The sequence below is a fragment of the Theobroma cacao genome, chromosome 7 (assembly GCF_000208745.1).
Source record: "Theobroma cacao cultivar B97-61/B2 chromosome 7, Criollo_cocoa_genome_V2, whole genome shotgun sequence".
In the NCBI taxonomy this organism is placed as follows: Eukaryota; Viridiplantae; Streptophyta; class Magnoliopsida; order Malvales; family Malvaceae; genus Theobroma; species Theobroma cacao.
In genome coordinates this window covers 1,802,625-1,820,508 of record NC_030856.1, presented here as the reverse complement: position 1 = coordinate 1,820,508, position 17,884 = coordinate 1,802,625, and the positions used below count along the sequence as shown (strand labels likewise).

The 17,884-nt window shown below is 33.9% G+C and overlaps 2 protein-coding genes across 2 annotated transcripts; both read left to right on the top strand.

The window, feature by feature from the left end:
* On the top strand, positions 2,376–7,364 carry LOC18593486 (probable beta-1,3-galactosyltransferase 4). The gene is made up of 11 exons (XM_007020731.2): positions 2,376–2,810; positions 3,810–3,912; positions 3,995–4,059; positions 4,139–4,350; positions 4,466–4,529; positions 4,808–4,880; positions 5,099–5,219; positions 5,734–5,821; positions 5,908–6,033; positions 6,127–6,233; positions 6,866–7,364. Exons 1-11 carry the CDS (start codon positions 2,698–2,700, stop codon positions 7,012–7,014), a joined length of 1,221 nt encoding a protein of 406 aa, XP_007020793.2. The 5' UTR covers positions 2,376–2,697; the 3' UTR covers positions 7,015–7,364.
* LOC18593485 (CASP-like protein 2D1) lies at positions 7,766–9,024 on the top strand. The gene is made up of 3 exons (XM_007020730.2): positions 7,766–8,183; positions 8,281–8,392; positions 8,544–9,024. The coding sequence occupies exons 1-3, from the start codon at positions 7,996–7,998 to the stop codon at positions 8,802–8,804; spliced, it is 561 nt and encodes a 186-aa protein (XP_007020792.2). The 5' UTR covers positions 7,766–7,995; the 3' UTR covers positions 8,805–9,024.

Here is a 17,884-nt window from a genome sequence, read left to right as displayed (position 1 = left end):
ATATATATATATATATATATATATACACACACATATATTAGATCATGTTTGGTTTGAATATACTAAAGGCTCTTCCCTTCAAGCCAGCATTGATCTTCCAATATGTTCATGTGATCAGAGACCCACATTCACGTGGCCAAGGGTTTCAATGTTTTGTTTTTGCTAATGTTTGGGGCCACTTAGATGATGGGAGGAATGATGACTAATAACATTGCCATTGGTTAGCTTAACCTCATAAGAGATCCCTTATTAATTAGAAGAATAAAAGATTAAACTCTTCTTAGTTCCCTCTGCAACAAACAGAAGGTAAATAACCCTAGGGGCTTAACCTCAATGACCCCACACCTTTTAGAGCGTGGCCTACTCAATGCATGGGTTTGAGGTCCTGCCTTAATTTTTTTTCCTTTAATTTTTTGCTTTCCACCTCAAAGGAGGTTGCCCTTACTCCCAAAAGATTAAAATAAAGAGAAAGAAGAAGAGAGAAGGCAATCACGTTGATATAATGGGCCTATTTGTTAATCTTTTTGACTCAAAATTGAGCTTATCATGGCAAGAAAGGCTCTTCATAGAGACCACACCAGCTCAAAGTGAAACTTCATAGTGCATTTGCAGCCTTTTGGTTGCTAAAGCAAGAGATGTTTTAAAAGTCAAAAAGGAAAAATAGAGTATAGTTCTGCTTTAAAGGGACAAATTTTAACAAGCCTAACATGCAAATATATGTTACCATATAAAACAATATATATAGCCATATATATATATATATATATGATAAAATTATCAAATTTTAATAAATTTTTAGTGAAGATGATTTTATGGTTCATCTGATCACAAACAAACAAAAACATACTTAGTGGTAGGTCCTCATTCCCTTTCCTAGCTGATATGATGACATTTTATCTGTCATTAAACTATACAAACAGAATATAAAGAGGCTTCTTGCCAAAGTCAAAACAAGAAGTCTTGATGTTACATTTTACTGTTTCCTTTTTACAACTTGGATTAAAACAAGAAGAAGAAAAAGCACTGCAAATCAAGTTACAGAGGGATAAGATTAGGTTAACTTTGTAATTGAGACTGTAGCAAATAATCATTGCATTGATAATTAGATTTTGAAAGTACAACTAATCTGTCTCTCCTTTGTGTTATCCCCAAGTATAAATGAAAATTACATGTATATATCAATTATCTTGTGCTGTAAATAAAGGCCCTTTTTCTCTCATAACTAGGACAATCAACTTTCAACAAAGCAAAACAAGACAATCTCCCACTCCCATAGTAATTCGGCAAGTTATTTATTGTGAAATTGTTCTGTACCAAGGAAACAAAAATGTCAGTGTCCATCAATAAATGGAAGACTCTCACTAGCACGTGTGTAGATCGAGAATACTTGTGCTGTAAACTGGGTCCTAGCATCAACACTAGCCAAGTTTGCGTGGTCCTGTTTTCTGATCTGAATCTCTCAGCAAACTTTAATTGAAACCTAGCCAGCTTCTAAAAATCCTGAAAACCTGTGAAGACCCATTATAGGACTCATGTTCTCTGCACGTGTCCCATGTGTCCTAACATCCTTCAGTCAATGTTTGGAAGTGTTGGGATCTTAGGACAGTTTGGAATGATGGTTATGTGCTTTGTTGGACAAAAGCAAAATCTAAGTAGAATAGCTTAAGCTATAAGCTTATGGTTTTGAAATTTTATAAAGTTCCTTAGAAACAATGGTCAGCATTTTTTTAACAGTCTAAATATTCTTCTTTGAGGTACTCTCTTAGAGCATGTGATTTGTTATTCTTTATTTATAGTTATTTTTGTAGCTTCTTAGAATTTTTGTTTTTGGGCAAACGGGGGCAATGAACATTAAATATGTAGTTATAAATTTTAGACTCTCCTTTATCTTATTTTATTTGTGTCTGTTCGATTTTATATCAAAATTCTAAACTCAAATTAGATAAATATTTGTTCACAATCATCCAAATGAGGTGATTAGTATGAATTTATTACCTTAATCATTGATGTTAATTTTGTTTGTTAATAAAAGAAGTTATCAATTCCTAAAACTCAATTCAAACACTGAATCCACTTTGATTATTTGTCTTAAAATAGAAAAATCTCATCTTTTTTTCGTTGGAACTTGCCTTAGCCTAGAAGTGGTCTAATTTTTATTTTACGTCTAATTATTGAAGAACAAAGACAAGTACAACTAGGGGGTTGTTAAAATGTCAGTAGAGGTACAACTAGGACACAGACTATTTAATACTCAACCTTATTCAGACCAAAGCCAAAAAAATGCAAAAAAGAAAAAAAATGAAAACTTTTTTGAGTGTCGGTTGTATTATTATTTAAATAATTTTTAATTTTCTTTTTTTTTTAATATATGTTTATATTCAAAAACTCAACATTTGTCTTCAAAATCTTTCCAGAAGGGCATCAGTTTTGAGTTTCTTTCTTCTCTGCAAATTTTCCAGCTGAAAGAATTCTCAAAACCCAATTTAAAGATACAAACTTTAAGTGTTGAAGTACAGTTTTCGAATCAAAGTTTGTTGTTTTTACGCTTTTTCCTGTGGTTTTTGGTGTTGGGTTTGGAGGAAAGTTGGGATTTTTTGGATCTGAAATTTTGGTCGTTTTGACATTTTTTTTTTTTACTTGAGATAAGAAATGGGTTTTGCTTTGATTTAGATTTTGATTAGTTTTGGAGGAAGAAAAATGAGTTGGAAGAGTAAAGCACTTGAACCAAATTCAAAGTCTGTGGTGACAAAAAAATGGACTCTGTTGCTTTGCATTGGCTGTTTTTGTGCTGGGATGCTCTTTTCTGATAGGTAACTTCATCTAATTATTTTAGCTTCTTTAAATTTCATTTTTTGATTTGGTTCTAGCTTGTATCGGCAGTTTGGTGAAGTAGGTGCATGCAAATTCATCAGTTTTATGGGATTTCTTTCTGATTTTCATAAAATTGCTTTTGTTTTTATAAGTTTCCTGATTTAGTAGGATTTTTTTTTTGGCTTATTTGCAATTTTAGTGAAGGCACTAGCTGCCTTTTTCTTTTTCCTTTTTAGATTAGTTCCATGGACCATAGTTTTTAACATTTTTTTAGTAGGTTTGTTGATGTATGTTTGTGGGGTTATTGCTTATTTGTGGATATTATATGAGTGGCAATGATTATGAAAACTTTTGATAAATAATCATTCATTTCTGGTTTCTTTAATTTAGACTGAGACGGGCTTTGTAATTAATGTTGTCCACTTTGTTAGATGCTGTAATGCAAAGATCTGCACTTCCTAGAGTACTATGGAGGTTTTCCTGTCCTTGTTTTATGTTTTTTGATGCTGGATTTAAAGCTTTGGCCGTTTGAAATTTACTTTGTTAGTTATTGCCATCATTGAGATCAAATTAAGGTATTCAAATTTTAGGTAAGAATTGATTGAAGTTTGAAATCGATTGTTTCTAAGTGCTCCCTTCTCATTTTCCTGCTATGAGAATGGCAGCACCTCCTCCTCCTCTTCTCTGGTGTAAGAGCCAGTGTAACAGAAAGTTCATGATCAAACTCAAGATTTTGACTGGTTTCATGCCATATGATAAGAACCCAGAAGATTTCCAGAAGATATTTATTTTACATGGCATTTTAGGGTTGAAACACTTTATTTGGTGTTCTTTTATCTGAAATTTGTTATAGGAGGCTTTTGTTGTGAGCTTAAGTGTGATTTTCTTCAAGAATTATGGGCTACTCTTGCTTTAAAATTGATAATTACCTCAAAATTTTCTGTTCCGGTTTATTTTACCAATGTGAAAGCCAAACTAATTAGATCTTTTGTCCATAGAATGTGGGCAGTGCCAGAGGCTGATGATAAAGGTGTATCACGAGAAACAGGAGCTAAAGAGGAAGGGCTAAAGTTAATTACAGAGGGTTGTGATCCAATGCGAGTCAGTATTTATTCAAACCCTTGAAAATTTTGTCATCTTTTGGTAGGTTCTTGTTAGCTCATATGATGACTTCTGTTAACAGAAGGATGTGAAGCGTGAACCAAAGGATATACTAGGGGAAGTTTCAAAGACTCATCATGCTATACAGTAAGTTTATATTCATGCTTTGTTTACTTGGATTTTATTTAAGTTAGCAGAAGGTTTATTTACTGAATATAAAATGCAGAACACTGGATAAAACAATATCAAATTTGGAGATGGAGTTAGCTGCTGCAAGGGCCGCACAGGAATCTATAATTAATGGTTCTCCCATTTCAGATGACCTGAAAATCCCTGAATCAACTGGGAAGCGGAAATATTTAATGGTTGTAGGCATCAATACTGCTTTTAGCAGCAGAAAACGAAGAGATTCAGTTCGTGCTACTTGGATGCCTCAAGGTTTGTAGATTGATCTCTTTCTGTCCATATTATAGTAAATTTGGTGTATCATTTAATATATTTCTAAACTAACTTTTAAGATGAATAACTGTTCCTTGATTTGTATCAAAACCAGGGAAAGAAAGGAAGAATCTTGAAGAAGAGAAGGGAATCATAATGCGATTTGTAATTGGTCACAGGTGAGTACTTTATTTGAGTTCAAAGTTAGTTAAGGTAGAAGTTCATTTTTCTTTATCTTGCCAATATAAAGAATCTTGTATCCTGTGGTCTTTGCTTCAATAAATGGTTGAGGTGCAAGGCAATTTTATGAGGCCTTTTGTTGTATGGGTTTATTATTCACCGGATATATCTTTCTTTGTCTATAATCTTATTGCTTCATATACGGTCTTCTTTTGAAGTGAAGGACTATTTTAATGGAGTGGAATATTCCTAAACTTTTTATCCATCCAATTGACAGTGCTACCTCAGGGGGTATCCTCGATAGGGCTATTGAAGCAGAAGACAGAAAGCATGGTGACTTTCTGAGGCTGGTACTACCCTCAATCTTGCTCATTTTGAGCTTTATGTATATATGTACTATTTGACAAGAGCATACATACAAGAGTTATTTTTGAAACATTATTGCTTTGCTCTGATATCTAGAAGCAAGAGCATACTTACAAAACTTTTCTACAACATTGTTATTTTGCTTTGATATTTAGATAACATCTAATGCTGCCTTATTTTTATAAAAATTTCATTTGAGCAGGAGCATGTTGAAGGTTACCTTGAATTATCAGCCAAGACAAAGGCATACTTTGCCACTGCTGCTGCCTTGTGGGATGCTGATTTCTATGTCAAAGTTGATGATGATGTGCATGTAAATATAGGTAAATATGCAGCATTGTCTTGCCTGTTTTTGCATTTCAGGAAAACATATTCTTTCAGACTGGTGAATATTTAGCCCAATATTCTTTAATATACTTGCTGTTCTCATGTAGCAGCCAAAATGTATGTTACCCTTAAAACTAAGTATTATGTGATGATGACTGATACATTGTCTTGATGTAGCTGCATGTTTCCTAGGTTTGGTATATTAAGATAGGATACTCACTTTCGACTTCAATGCGAAGTACTGGATATGATGACTTATATATAGTATTGGGAGATAGTATCTAATATCAGATTTTGCCTCATTTAGTTGTATTAAAATTGATTGAGGTCGTTTTGTAGTTTTGGAGCCAGCTTAATTAAACAGTTTCTATGTGCAATGCAATTAATATCAGAGTTATTTTTTTTCTCTTTTTTCACTCTGTGAGGATTTGTAGATTACAATATAAAAGGAATCTTGTTGTCTCTATTCATCTTCTGTTTTCTTACATTGTCGATCTATGTACTGTGCAGCAACACTTGGAGCAACTTTGGTTAGACATCGATCCAAGCCGAGGGTTTATATTGGTTGCATGAAATCTGGTCCAGTTCTTGCTCAAAAGTAAGCCAAGCATGTCGGACATTATCTTTTTAGCTAAAAGGTAACCTTTAATTATATTTTCTCACTTTTTACCCATCTGTGGTCAGGGGAGTAAGATACCACGAACCTGAATATTGGAAATTTGGTGAGGAGGGAAACAAGTATTTCCGCCATGCCACAGGGCAGCTATATGCCATTTCGAAAGATTTGGCTTCCTATATATCCATTAACCAGTAAATTCCCCATCTTCTGAAGGAGAATGTTGTATCTATGTGTTTGAAATTCATTTGTGTTTACTTCTTTCTTATGAAATGATAATTTTTCAGGCATGTGCTGCATAAGTATGCTAATGAAGATGTTTCATTGGGATCATGGTTTATCGGGTTGGACGTAGATCATATAGATGACCGCAGACTGTGCTGTGGTACCACTGGTAATGTTATAAACTAATGCAAATGTCTTGTGGTTTTCTTACCATCACATCTCACCTAGTATCTGGGAATGGGCATTTTGTTGAACCTCTTTCCTATTAAAGGATGATAAAAATAGATTTTGATCATCAGATCCTAGCTTAAATCATCTGATTAAGGAACTTGTTATCAATAAGTGGTTTTTGCTAGTCATATGCTTTAAGTTATGACCACCTGGCCTGATAGATCTAGCTAAATATTTTCTTTGTCATTGACAATCTCTTTAAACAGCCACCAAGGCTTGGCCTAGGTTGTTGGTGTAGGGGGTTTTCTGGGTGGAGTGGTGGAGATCTTAGGTTTGAGTTATAGTGCTCTCGCCTTGTTTGTGTTAATAAATGAAAGAAAAGGGAAAACTCTTCACCATAGACATAAAAGCAACTCTAGGAGGTTTTGTGATACCAATTGTTTGGCAACAACCCACCTTCACCCCTGCAGGCCTGTGTTGTGTGTATGTGTGCGTGTGTGTGTGTGTGTGTCATTCTGTTTGTCTTTTTGTACTCTAAAGTAAAGTATAGCAGAATGGGGAATAAAGTACCATTCAGTACTAGGAGTATATGCTATAAAGCCAGGATTGATGATAACAACATTGCTGCAGATTGTGAGTGGAAGGCTCAAGCAGGCAACATCTGTGTTGCTTCATTCGACTGGACCTGCAGCGGGATTTGCAAGTCAGTTGAGAGGATGAAGGAGGTCCACCGGCGGTGTGGAGAAGACAAGAATGCTTTGTGGAGTGCAGCTTTCTAACAAAGCCCAGTTCCTCCAAACTCAGGAGGAAGCAAGTAAATGGATTGGAGCTTGTTTTTGACCTTTGAGTATACAGAAATGTACCAATTGTCAAAATGTAAAATGTAGAAACAGGGTTGGGAGGGGGAAAGGAGAGGGGTTTAGGCTGCTGAGTGTCTACTCCATTTTATATAGGGAGAAAGACCCAATAGCAGTTATAAAAGAGCAAAGAGTATGTAATTAACCATTCTTTATTTGCTCCTTGGGGGAGCGTGTTGTAAGTGTGAATGGCAACTCCATAATAAGTGCCAATATTTGGGCTCAGCATTTACTGCCCTCTGATTTACGAATTAGCGGCTTTTTCCATCCCACTTTTTGACTGGTATTCCTTCTTTTCCATTAGTGATGAATATTTCTCTTTTGATGATGCCCTTTCCTTTCTTCATGCTAAAGCATCACCACCCTGGTGGAGAGTGCCTGATTACTGTACCAACTCATGCAAGTCACTGGAACTTGCACAACTTCAGATTCATACAACCATGAGGTGGAACAGACGCAAGCAAAAGTCACTTCCTTGCTAGTTTCCCCATTGGAAGTGATTGAGCTCTTGACAAAATGGCTTGATTGGCGCTTGAATGACCATAAACGGTTCTTTGAAACCAAGATGTCCAGCATACACTTGGACAAATCAGAGTCAAGTTTTACTGAACCTTATCTAAGTCAAGAGCAGGAAAGGATCGAGGCCTTGAAGCCATCTGGAATTGATCAATCATGGCATCTACTATTAGAAAATACCCAAAAAAATAACACCCATGATTCCTTTGCTGAAAAAGCACAGGCCCACTGCTTCCCACCCATCCCACTAAGATAACATCTAACATCACGCCTAGCCCTTTCCAGAACTTTGTTTTCACACTAGGAGGGCCTATATTTATCCCCACACATTCCACTTTGCTTCAACTTTGTTCTTCTGTAAGTGTGTTTTTGCTTTTTCCTTCAAGGATGAGTAGTAACATTGAAGATGATACAACTAGCTCAAACAACCACAACCCTGTTCTTAAGTTCCTGGATTGTTCTCTTAGGCTTTCTGTGGTTCCTCTCAGTGCTGCAACAATATGTTTGACTGTAACCAACAAGGAAGATGACAGCATGTATGGAGAAGTAAAGTTCAGCAATGTTCTAGGACTCAAGTAAGTGATGTTTGTTCAATATCTTTACAGTGTTGTCAAGGCCTTTTTTTTTTTTGTTTCTTTTTGCTCATAAGAAAGCATTCGATTTCCTTTAAAGGTACATGGTTTGCATTAGTGCCATATGTGCTGGTTATGCTTTTCTTGCTGTTGTTGCCTCTTGCATCGGATGCTTGGTCACTAAAGCTTGGCTTTTCTTTGTCTCCGATCAGGTCCTCAACCCTTAAACTTCAACATACCTTCATCTCCATAAATATTCCTAGTTTATGTTTCCTTCTTTATTTCACTGAGCAACTACTTCATTCCATACTCAAGTTTGAGCTTTACCTTTTTATACCTTAACCATGGGGTGATTTGTGACAGATTATAGCTTACTTGGTGGTCACATCAGGGGCAGCAGTGATGGAGATTGTGTACTTAGCTTACAATGGTGATCAGAAAATCACATGGAGTGAAGCCTGCGGTACATACGGGAAGTTCTGCAATGGAATGAAGGTGGCCTTGATTCTCCATGCCCTGGTTCTTTGCTGCTTCATTGTTCTGGCTGTGATCTCTGCTTACAGGGTGTTCAGCCTGTTTGAACCTCCTTTTTCTTCCGAAGATGTACAAGAAGAAAGGACCTAACAATGGCTGTTCCCTCCACAAACCTTTTATCTGTATGCATCTTACTTAAGCAGCAATACCCTTCACATTGAGTTAAAAAAAAAAAAAGAAGTATAAGTTAATTTGTCACACCTTTGTCACATTAGACCATTTGATAATGTTACTGTAATTTGAACTAAATGAAGTAATGGTTGCTCTCATGAAAGACTAGAGACCAATCATTTTCATTTCTCTGTTCAAATTTAATTCTTGGTGAAGGAAAATATGGGACCATTGCACCTAACCCAAAGCACTATGGCAAAGAAAGAGGCCCTAAGGGGATATCTCCAATGGCCCATCTCACCAACCATAAAGTAGAATTTGTTGCTACTTTATTTCCCATTTTAGGAATGGTGTCTTTTGTTGGTTTTGCAATTCTTTTTTTTTTAATTCTCTCTAAATGAATAACAATTTCCATTAAAAGCAAAAAAAAAAAAAATAGAGGGGGGAAAATGTTAGGCCACTTTAGTTACAATAATAATTTACAAAACAGCATCGTAAGTGTTAAAAAAAAAAAAGAATAAGATGGTCACTTTATTAATTCAATTAATTAATAAAAATAGTCTTCTTACAAACAAGACAATTAGTCCTTTCCAAACCAAACAACATGAGAAACCTTATGCACTATTGCCTTTTAATATTTTTCAAACCCAATTTTAAAGTTCTATAAGCAAAATATAAATGGGATAGAAAAAATATATCTCCCAAACTAGACAACTATTATTGGGCTTGGCCTATGTCAACTGGGGCAAGGGTAGTATTGGGTTGGGGCTGGAGCAGATCCTGCCCACATAAATTGTGGCATGGAGATTTTGTAATTGCAAAGAGAAAGTCACCCCCATGAACATGAAATTTTGATGCTTTATTGTTTAGTGTTTATTGCACATGTGATGACAGCATATTGAAGGGATCTTTGTATTCACATATGCAACTGGATAATGAAAGTGGTTAATGTTTTTCTACCATTTTGTGAATGTTTCATATTATGGAGAAGAGATACATGAGGAAGACTGCAAGAAGTTTCTTTAAGAAAATTATTGATGGAAACAAATATTATTTTGATTTTCAGAGATTGAAAAGCCAGAGATGAAGCAAATTTGGGTTGCGTTGCAGGCAATGGAGTGAACGGTTTTTTCATCCTCACCCAGTAGTGCTCTGCATGCTTTTCATGTCTCTTTAATTGGTTTAGAATCTTCTGAATCAGAATTTCATATTTAGAAAACATTCAATGTTTGTAGGTTCAAATTCTGTTTTTTTTTTAAATAAAAAAATCATATATCAATTAATGAAGTACATTTCTACTTACTCAAGAGAATACTAACTTATTTGTCAAAATAAACTAGATTTTTTTTTATAAACAGAAATAGGATCATTTCATTAAAAAAAAAAAGCTGGAAAGCACATTTGCCTTTACAAATAAAAAAGAGTATTTTAAAAAATAACCTTCAAACATAAGATGTTTTCAAAGATAGTATTTTTTATCATTTTAATTGTTTTTAGTCAAATTGGACAAAATTACATTTAATAAAACTGGATTTTACATGTCATGTACATTATGTTACACGCTATGTTAAAAAATGTTATTATTGCACGTCATATAAAAAAACATGTTATAAGCTATGGTTAAAAAAAATATTATTGTTATACTTCATATTGAAAAAAATATTGTTGTTGTAAGTTATGTTGAAAAAATATTATTGTTGCACACCATATTTGAAAAAATTTTAATATACTTTAATATTTAAAATGTTGTTGTTACTTACAAATTAAAACTTTAAATTCTCTCAACTCTCTTTATTTCTTTTATTTTTTTTTACGATTTGACATCAATTAAAGTGTTTCTAACATGTTTTCATAAATCAAAATACAATTTTCCTTATCAAAAACACATATTTCAGCTAAACATCGAAAAAAATTCTCTTTGAATGCTTAGGTTTATAAATTTCAAATTCTTGAGTTTATTAGTGTCTAAATCCTGAATTGATCTAATTAAAAGCTATTTTAAATAACTATAATAATTTCTACCATTTTAGTTTCATCCAAAACATTTTAAAATCAAATTTTCCAAATAGCTACTTACATCAAAACCATAACTCAGTGTCCTAAAAGCACGAGAGAAAGAAATCAGGAGTATAGCAAACAAATGTCAAAAAGAAAAATCGATAAACTTAAAGAGAGCTCAATGACGAGAAAGATTAATCGAAAGTACAGACGAAGATGGAGAAAAATTATAATAAAGGATTTAATTTATTTAAAAAATTTTCAAAAATATTTTTATTAAGTCATACTTAAATATGATTAAAAATAATTAATTTTATTTTAAAAACTATTTTTAAAATCAAGTCGTGAAGATGATTGTTTTTCATAATTTTTTAATAAAAATTTGTCAAAAAAAAACTCCTATGCAGAAAACGCACCCCTTGAAAAATATAAAAAATAAATTAGATTTTATCCCAACTGTATTCCTTCCCCAGAAGAGAAAGACAAAACTCAACAATATAACCTGGTTGTGCCTCCATGAAGGTGCACATGCCCCCAAAATGCTAATTTGAACGAATCTTCCACTGCCCCACATCATAATTGTTATTAATTATGTGCTGCAAGTCTTTCCTTGAGTCTTGACGGATGCTAATATCAATGCCTACTCCTAGAGGTGTCAATGTGGGATATTCTGGTGTAGTTCAATCCCAAAATGGTAGGTGGAAAAAGTATGAGTTGAGTCAGTGAGTATATTTTTTATACGAGCAATCAAACCCCAGCTCAGTCATTGCAAGCCCATGAGTATGGTTGGATCGGCTTACTTTTTAAAAAAAAAATTATTTTTACAATTTTACTTAACAAATTTTTTATTAATAAAATTATTTTATAATTTAATTTATAAATTAAATAATAAAAATATATTATAAACAAATAAATTAAACCAAACATATATAAATAAATAAATAATGTTAAATATAAATAAAATTCCAATCTTTAACATAAACTATAATTTCATAAATGTAAGTACATAACTAAATAAATAAAAAATTCAAGACTCATTTATATGCTCCTCAATTCTCATTTTCAAACAAAATATTTAAATCTTATTTGGACAGTAATGATGTTTCAAGATTTGAATCATTATTATCTAATATTCATCGTTATAAAAAAAATAAATGATGAGTTTTAATTTTAATTAAAATTATTAATTTAACAAGTAAAAATGAAAATATTGAAATATATAAAATAAACAATACTTTTGATAACTAAATTATTAATTTTATATAACTAAATATATAAAATTATTAAATTAATAAAATAATTTATTTTTTTTTTTTCTTTTGACCCATAAAGTTGGCCTGCACCAACCCATGACAACCTATTGATCAGATGGACTAGCCCATTTAAGCTTGATTCTAATATGAGCTTGAATTTTTAAATTCCAACCCATCCCACTGTCAAAAAATATAAGCGGACTCAACGGGTTAGACCCATTTTGACAAGTCTACCTACTATTCACTAAAGGGATGAAAATTTTCAAACTTCTTGAGCACCTTTTATAAATGGGTATGAGGTTGATTGTGATATATATCGATGGGTTCTTTACGGGGTAATTGTGCTGGATTATTTTTTATTTATGATATTTCACATTTCACATTTCACATTTAACGTGAATATCATTGTTAAAATCTATATAATAATTTAAATTCATTACTATTAATAACTTGAACTTAGGCATTTTAAAACTCACTGACTAAGTTCAAAAAATTATTAAACCGGTTAGGCTTGGGTGTTACACTGTTTGGTACATAAGTCTTCTCCACTATTTGTACAAAGTCTTGCCACTAGAGTACAAAAAAAAACCAAGATTTTATGGCCATGACTTTACTCCCATGGAATTTTCCCTTTGCTTTTGAAATGATATTTAATCTTAAAAAAACTTAACCCTCCCTTATGTAAAGTGAATGCTCAATTTCACGATTGCAAAGGCATAGCAAGCTTGGTTCTGTGAAGGTTTGGTAACTTTCCTTTCCTTTTGCTGTATCTCTGTTTTATAGAAATCTTAACGGTCTCTTTATGTTCTCTTCTGATTTCAGCGCAAGTGGCATGGATTTGCTGTCAGTTTTCTCCTCCTTAATAGGCATCTTGAGTCTCTTAAGTAATTGGGTGTCGTTGAAGTACCAGGATGAGTCTCCATTTAAAGACGGCAACAACATCAACATATCGGTCGCAGTCATTGCTTTAATAATATGTTTAATAGCCATAGTGGTTATATACAATGGCCAGTATGTCGGATACCATAAAACCATCATCAATATCAGTATCTTATCTGGATCTCTTGCCATTATCTCAGTCCTAAAAATCCTTTTCCCGAACCTGGGGTGGTTCTTCATGGCGATATGGCTTGCTTGGTTTGCTTGTCTGGCGCTCGACTCTTACAAAGAGCTCTTCCAGTTCTTCGCCGTTGCAGCTAGAGGTATACCTGACCTTTGGAACACATTTCTGGGTCGTGATCAAGTCAACGAAGGGAACAATGATCAGTCATCTACAACTGATCATGCTTCTGCTTGATTACGTGCATGTTGGCAGCAATATTCTATAGGGTCAGGGTTGTCAACGTAGGGAATTGTATTATATCTTAGTTCATGTATTTTAATGCTTTGTTTCTCTTCAATTATTAAATACATTATTTGGTTTTCTGTTTTGAGAATACTTTTCGTTGTTTTGATATTGAATTTAAGAATTTGATAAGTTGATTCACATTCATTATGATATGATCTAATAATTTCGTTCACATCTATTATGGATTTAATTTTTTTTACACGATAAACTGTGATAAATAATATTTATTCCTATTAGACTTTATTCGATAAAATTATAAAAATAATTTTAAATGTGATAGAAATATACTAAGTTTAGATGGATAAATAAAGTAAAGCTATCAAAATTGGACTACAATTAACTTGATCTAATTACTATAAATTACTTATAAATACTTGAATCATCTTTCAAAATGTAAGTAGGGAGGCATTCGAAGAATGGTTTGAAACTTTATATCCATATAAGAAAGTCAAAAGGAGGAGGAAGAAGATAAAAAAGTGGGGGATGGTGCATAAAGAAAAGGTGCATGAATGATAATTGCACATGGTTGGAAGTAAGTGAAGAAAAGGCCATGGATTTTATGGGATTCATGTTGCTAACTTTTTCCTGCTTAAGCTTAAATGCTGGTTAACCCTGTTTTGACCTGAGTTTGGTTTGGACGTCAAAGTCTTTTATTGTCAGCTGAATTTGAGTGAGTATGAAGCCATGCTCAGCTTTGAAATTCTACCGCCATTGTAACAGGGGCGGACCCACGTACGTGCGAGTGGTGTCCAATTGATAGGTAGCCATATGTATTCAGAACAGAACAAGGATAAGATCACCTGTAACTAATTATGAGATTACATCACAATTGGAAAAAAGCTTGGCTGATCTTCTCCAATGAAAGGAATCAAGACAAGTGTTGATTAACAATGAATGATAATACAAGAATAACATAAGATCATCACATGCTTGAATTCAGAAAAAGTTTATTTTGATTGTTATATTGTTCTCATTATTACAACAAACATAATCAAACCAGACAAAGAAAGACCAAACAAGCAAAACCCTAACGATTTTAGACCCATTTTGTTTCTCTCAATTTGACTCGGCAAATTCCAGGCAGGTTGTCCCAAGAGCGGGAGATAGGTGTCCTGCCATGCTTAGGTGCAATGTGATCAAAAGGCAATAATGAATCCATTTGATGCATCTCGAGGCCCAGATTATCATCTGTTATGACTGAAGATTGCCCGTTGGAACCTTCCCCGCTGTCGCTATACCACTCGGGGATTGGCATGGAAGAAAGAAGAACATTGAGTAGCTTGGAGTAGCCTTCCTGCGTGGTGTTGATCTGCTCTTGTGTTTCCTCTTTTGGTTTCAATACTACATTTGTAGAAAGCAAGCATTAAATGAAAAGAATTAAGGGAAAAAAATGAGAAATATAGTTCCAATCAAAGAAGAGATGTGACATTCAAAAGGTTAAAAGAACAGTTATAAGCATGATGGAAACTATTTCATGGACAGACCTGAGGCTAAACCCTCAGAGCTTGAGCTGAAGTCAACCAAACCACCCTGCCTCGTCAACATATCATTGCTGCCTGTCAGAACATGTGCTTCTTCCAACATATCCTCTAACTACCCGTTTCCGCTAACAGGCATGCTCAAGTTGGGGTGGTTGCTACTGTGATCACTGCTGCTATAGTTACTATAGTTATTCACTTTATTGGTATGGAGAGTAACCTCAGAATTTCCATCTTGGGACAACAATTTGTTTGAAGGGAGCTCCGTTTTCAACGGATAAGCAACTCCAGGAGTCAAAATGAATTGTCCTGAATCGAAATGGGGACGGAGGATCCTTGAGGATGAAGCAAGATCGAGTGTGATTGGATCCAAGGAAAATGAAGGGTAGTGTTGAGGGGTCAATGAACTAGTAGTAGCAGTAGCAGCAACGGTAGTATGGGGATTGAAAACATCAGTACTTTTCACCTAAGGAGAAAGGTGGGAACACATGAAGCTCGAATTTGTGGTACTGTTGCTGACATTCGCAGTAATGTTATGATTGTTATTGTTATTTTCAGCATTATCATTATTATGCTTGAACCGCTTGTAGCGAAGTGGAGTTTGGAGGGAAGGTAAGGTTCTGGGGAAGAAGAAGTGATCAGAAGAAGTAGCATTGACCGTGGTGTTACTAGAAGTGGAAGTGTTGAATGTGGAAGACTCAAAGAGAGGGAGAGTTGAGAAGGCAGGGGGAGATGGGAGTGAAAAGGTAGATGGCGGTGTTGAAGGGTTGGGGCTAGGAAGAGGTGGCGGCGTTAAGGCTGGACTTGGACTATGGAGAAAGGGTGTTGGCGCCGCTGCTGCCGCTGCATGATGCTAAATATGGAGGAGAGGTTGTGAAGCCGAGCGCGGGAGATGGAAAGAGTGAGGTGGCGGTGACAGCATTGAGCCATGGTAGAGAGAGGTGGGAGTTTGGAAGGAGAAAGAGGAAGGTGATTGCAGGGTTGGAGAGGAAGGGATGGGTGTTGTTGGTTGTGACTGGTGGTGTTGGGGATAGAGGGGTTGGATTTCAGGAGGGTAAAGTGGCAGCCCTTGGCACTGCTTCTTCTTCACTCTTGTATTCCAATAGTTCTTGATTTCATTGTCTATTCTCCTGGTAGCTATAACCAATACAAAAAAATGGAACTCAATCAGAAAATTCATTAAAGAATAAAGAAATTAAAATAAAATATATAATATAAAAAATTATATTAAGAAATAAAAATAAAATATATAAGATAATAATAAAAAATAAATTAAAATATATGACATGAAAATATATTTAAGAGATTATATTATATAAAAATTAATAATAAAAAATATAAGTAATGGTGACTACAATAACAATAGTTATATATTTTGTAAAATAATAATTTGTACATGTCAATTTACACTAACAATTAGATATGATAATATAATTACTATGTTAAAAAATATTCTCAATTCAATTAGAAAAAAAAAATTTACCATTCCAAACGCATTACATAAGCAACAGACTAATTACAAAGAGAAAGTCAACCCCATGAACATGAAATACTGATGCTTTATTGTTTAGTGTATGTTGCGCGTAGGATTGACAGCATACGATGCAAGCGTATTGAAGGGGTCCTTGTATCTACATATGCAACTGGGTGATGAAAGTGGTTAATGTTTTCTACGGTTTGTGAATATTCATTTAATGGAGCAGATGCAGGAGGAAGCCTGCAAGATGTTTACTTAGGAAAGTTTTTTTGTTTTTAATAATTGAGAGAAGGAGAATTTGAACTACTTTTTAAATAAGAGATTATATATCACTTAATAAATCAAATACTGAGTAATTAGAAAAGTTGTTGATGGACACAAATATTATTTTAATTTTCTGCTATTGAAGAGCCAAGCAAATTTAGGTTGCCTTGCAATCAATGTAGTGACCTGGTGCTCTGCTTTGTGAAGCCTGCAGTTCTTATGGGAAGTTCTGCAATGGAATGAAGGTGGCCTTGATTCTCCATGCCCTGGTTCTTTGCTGCTTCATTGCTCTGGCTGTGATCTCTGCTTACAGGTGTTCAGCCTGTTTGAACCTCCTCTCTCTTCCAAAGATATACAAGAAGAAAGGACCTAAAAATGGCTGTTCCCTCCCCCAACCTTTTATCTGTGTACATCTTACTTAAGCAGCAAAACCCTTTACATTGAGTTTAAAAAAATAAGAAGTGTATGTTAATTTGTCACACCTTGTCACATTAGACCATTTGATAATGTCACTGTAATTTGAACTAAATGAAGTAATGGTTACTCTTATGAAAGACCAGAGACCAATCATTTTCATTTCTCTGTTCAAATTTATTTCTTGGTGAAGGAAAATATGGGAACATTGCACCTAACCCCAAGCACTATGGCTAAGAAAAAGGCCCTAAGGGGATACCTCCAATGGTCCACTCACCAACCATAGAGTAGAATTTGTTGCTTCTTTATTTCCCATTTTAGGAATGGTGTCTTTTGTTGGTTTTGCAATTCTTTTTTGTTAATTCTCTCTAAATGAATAACAATTTCATTAAAAGGAAAAAAAATAGAAAGGGGAAAATGTTAGGCCACTTTAATTACAATGACAATTTACAAAACAACATCATAAGTTAAAACAGAAAAAGAATAAGATTGTTACTTTATTAATTCAATTAATTAATAAAAATAGTCTTCTTACAAACAAGTCAATTAATCCTTTCCAAACCAAACAACATGAGAAACCCTATGCACTATTGCCTTTTGATATTTTTAAACCCAATTTTAAAGTTATGCATGTAAAAAGAAAACATAATACTAAAAAAAATTTAAATTATTTAAAAAAATCTAAATAAATTTTTATTCTTTTATTGTATTCAATCAAATTTTTATATTTTTATTTTGAGTCAAATAAGTCTTTATAAGTAATTATTTAGTAATTATTATTAGTCAAAATATCACTTATCATTATATATTTATATAACATTAATATA

Bases quoted from the DNA above. Each gene is read 5' to 3' on its own strand.
- LOC18593486 (XM_007020731.2), top strand. From the start codon at position 2,698: ATGAGTTGGAAGAGTAAAGCACTTGAACCAAATTCAAAGTCTGTGGTG. The intron at 3,913-3,994 runs GTCAGTATTTAT...TTCTGTTAACAG, and splicing joins AGGGTTGTGATCCAATGCGA to AAGGATGTGAAGCGTGAACC. The intron at 4,060-4,138 runs GTAAGTTTATAT...TATAAAATGCAG, and splicing joins AAGACTCATCATGCTATACA to AACACTGGATAAAACAATAT.
- LOC18593485 (XM_007020730.2), top strand. From the start codon at position 7,996: ATGAGTAGTAACATTGAAGATGATACAACTAGCTCAAACAACCACAAC. The intron at 8,184-8,280 runs GTAAGTGATGTT...TTTCCTTTAAAG, and splicing joins AGCAATGTTCTAGGACTCAA to GTACATGGTTTGCATTAGTG. The intron at 8,393-8,543 runs GTCCTCAACCCT...GATTTGTGACAG, and splicing joins TTTTCTTTGTCTCCGATCAG to ATTATAGCTTACTTGGTGGT.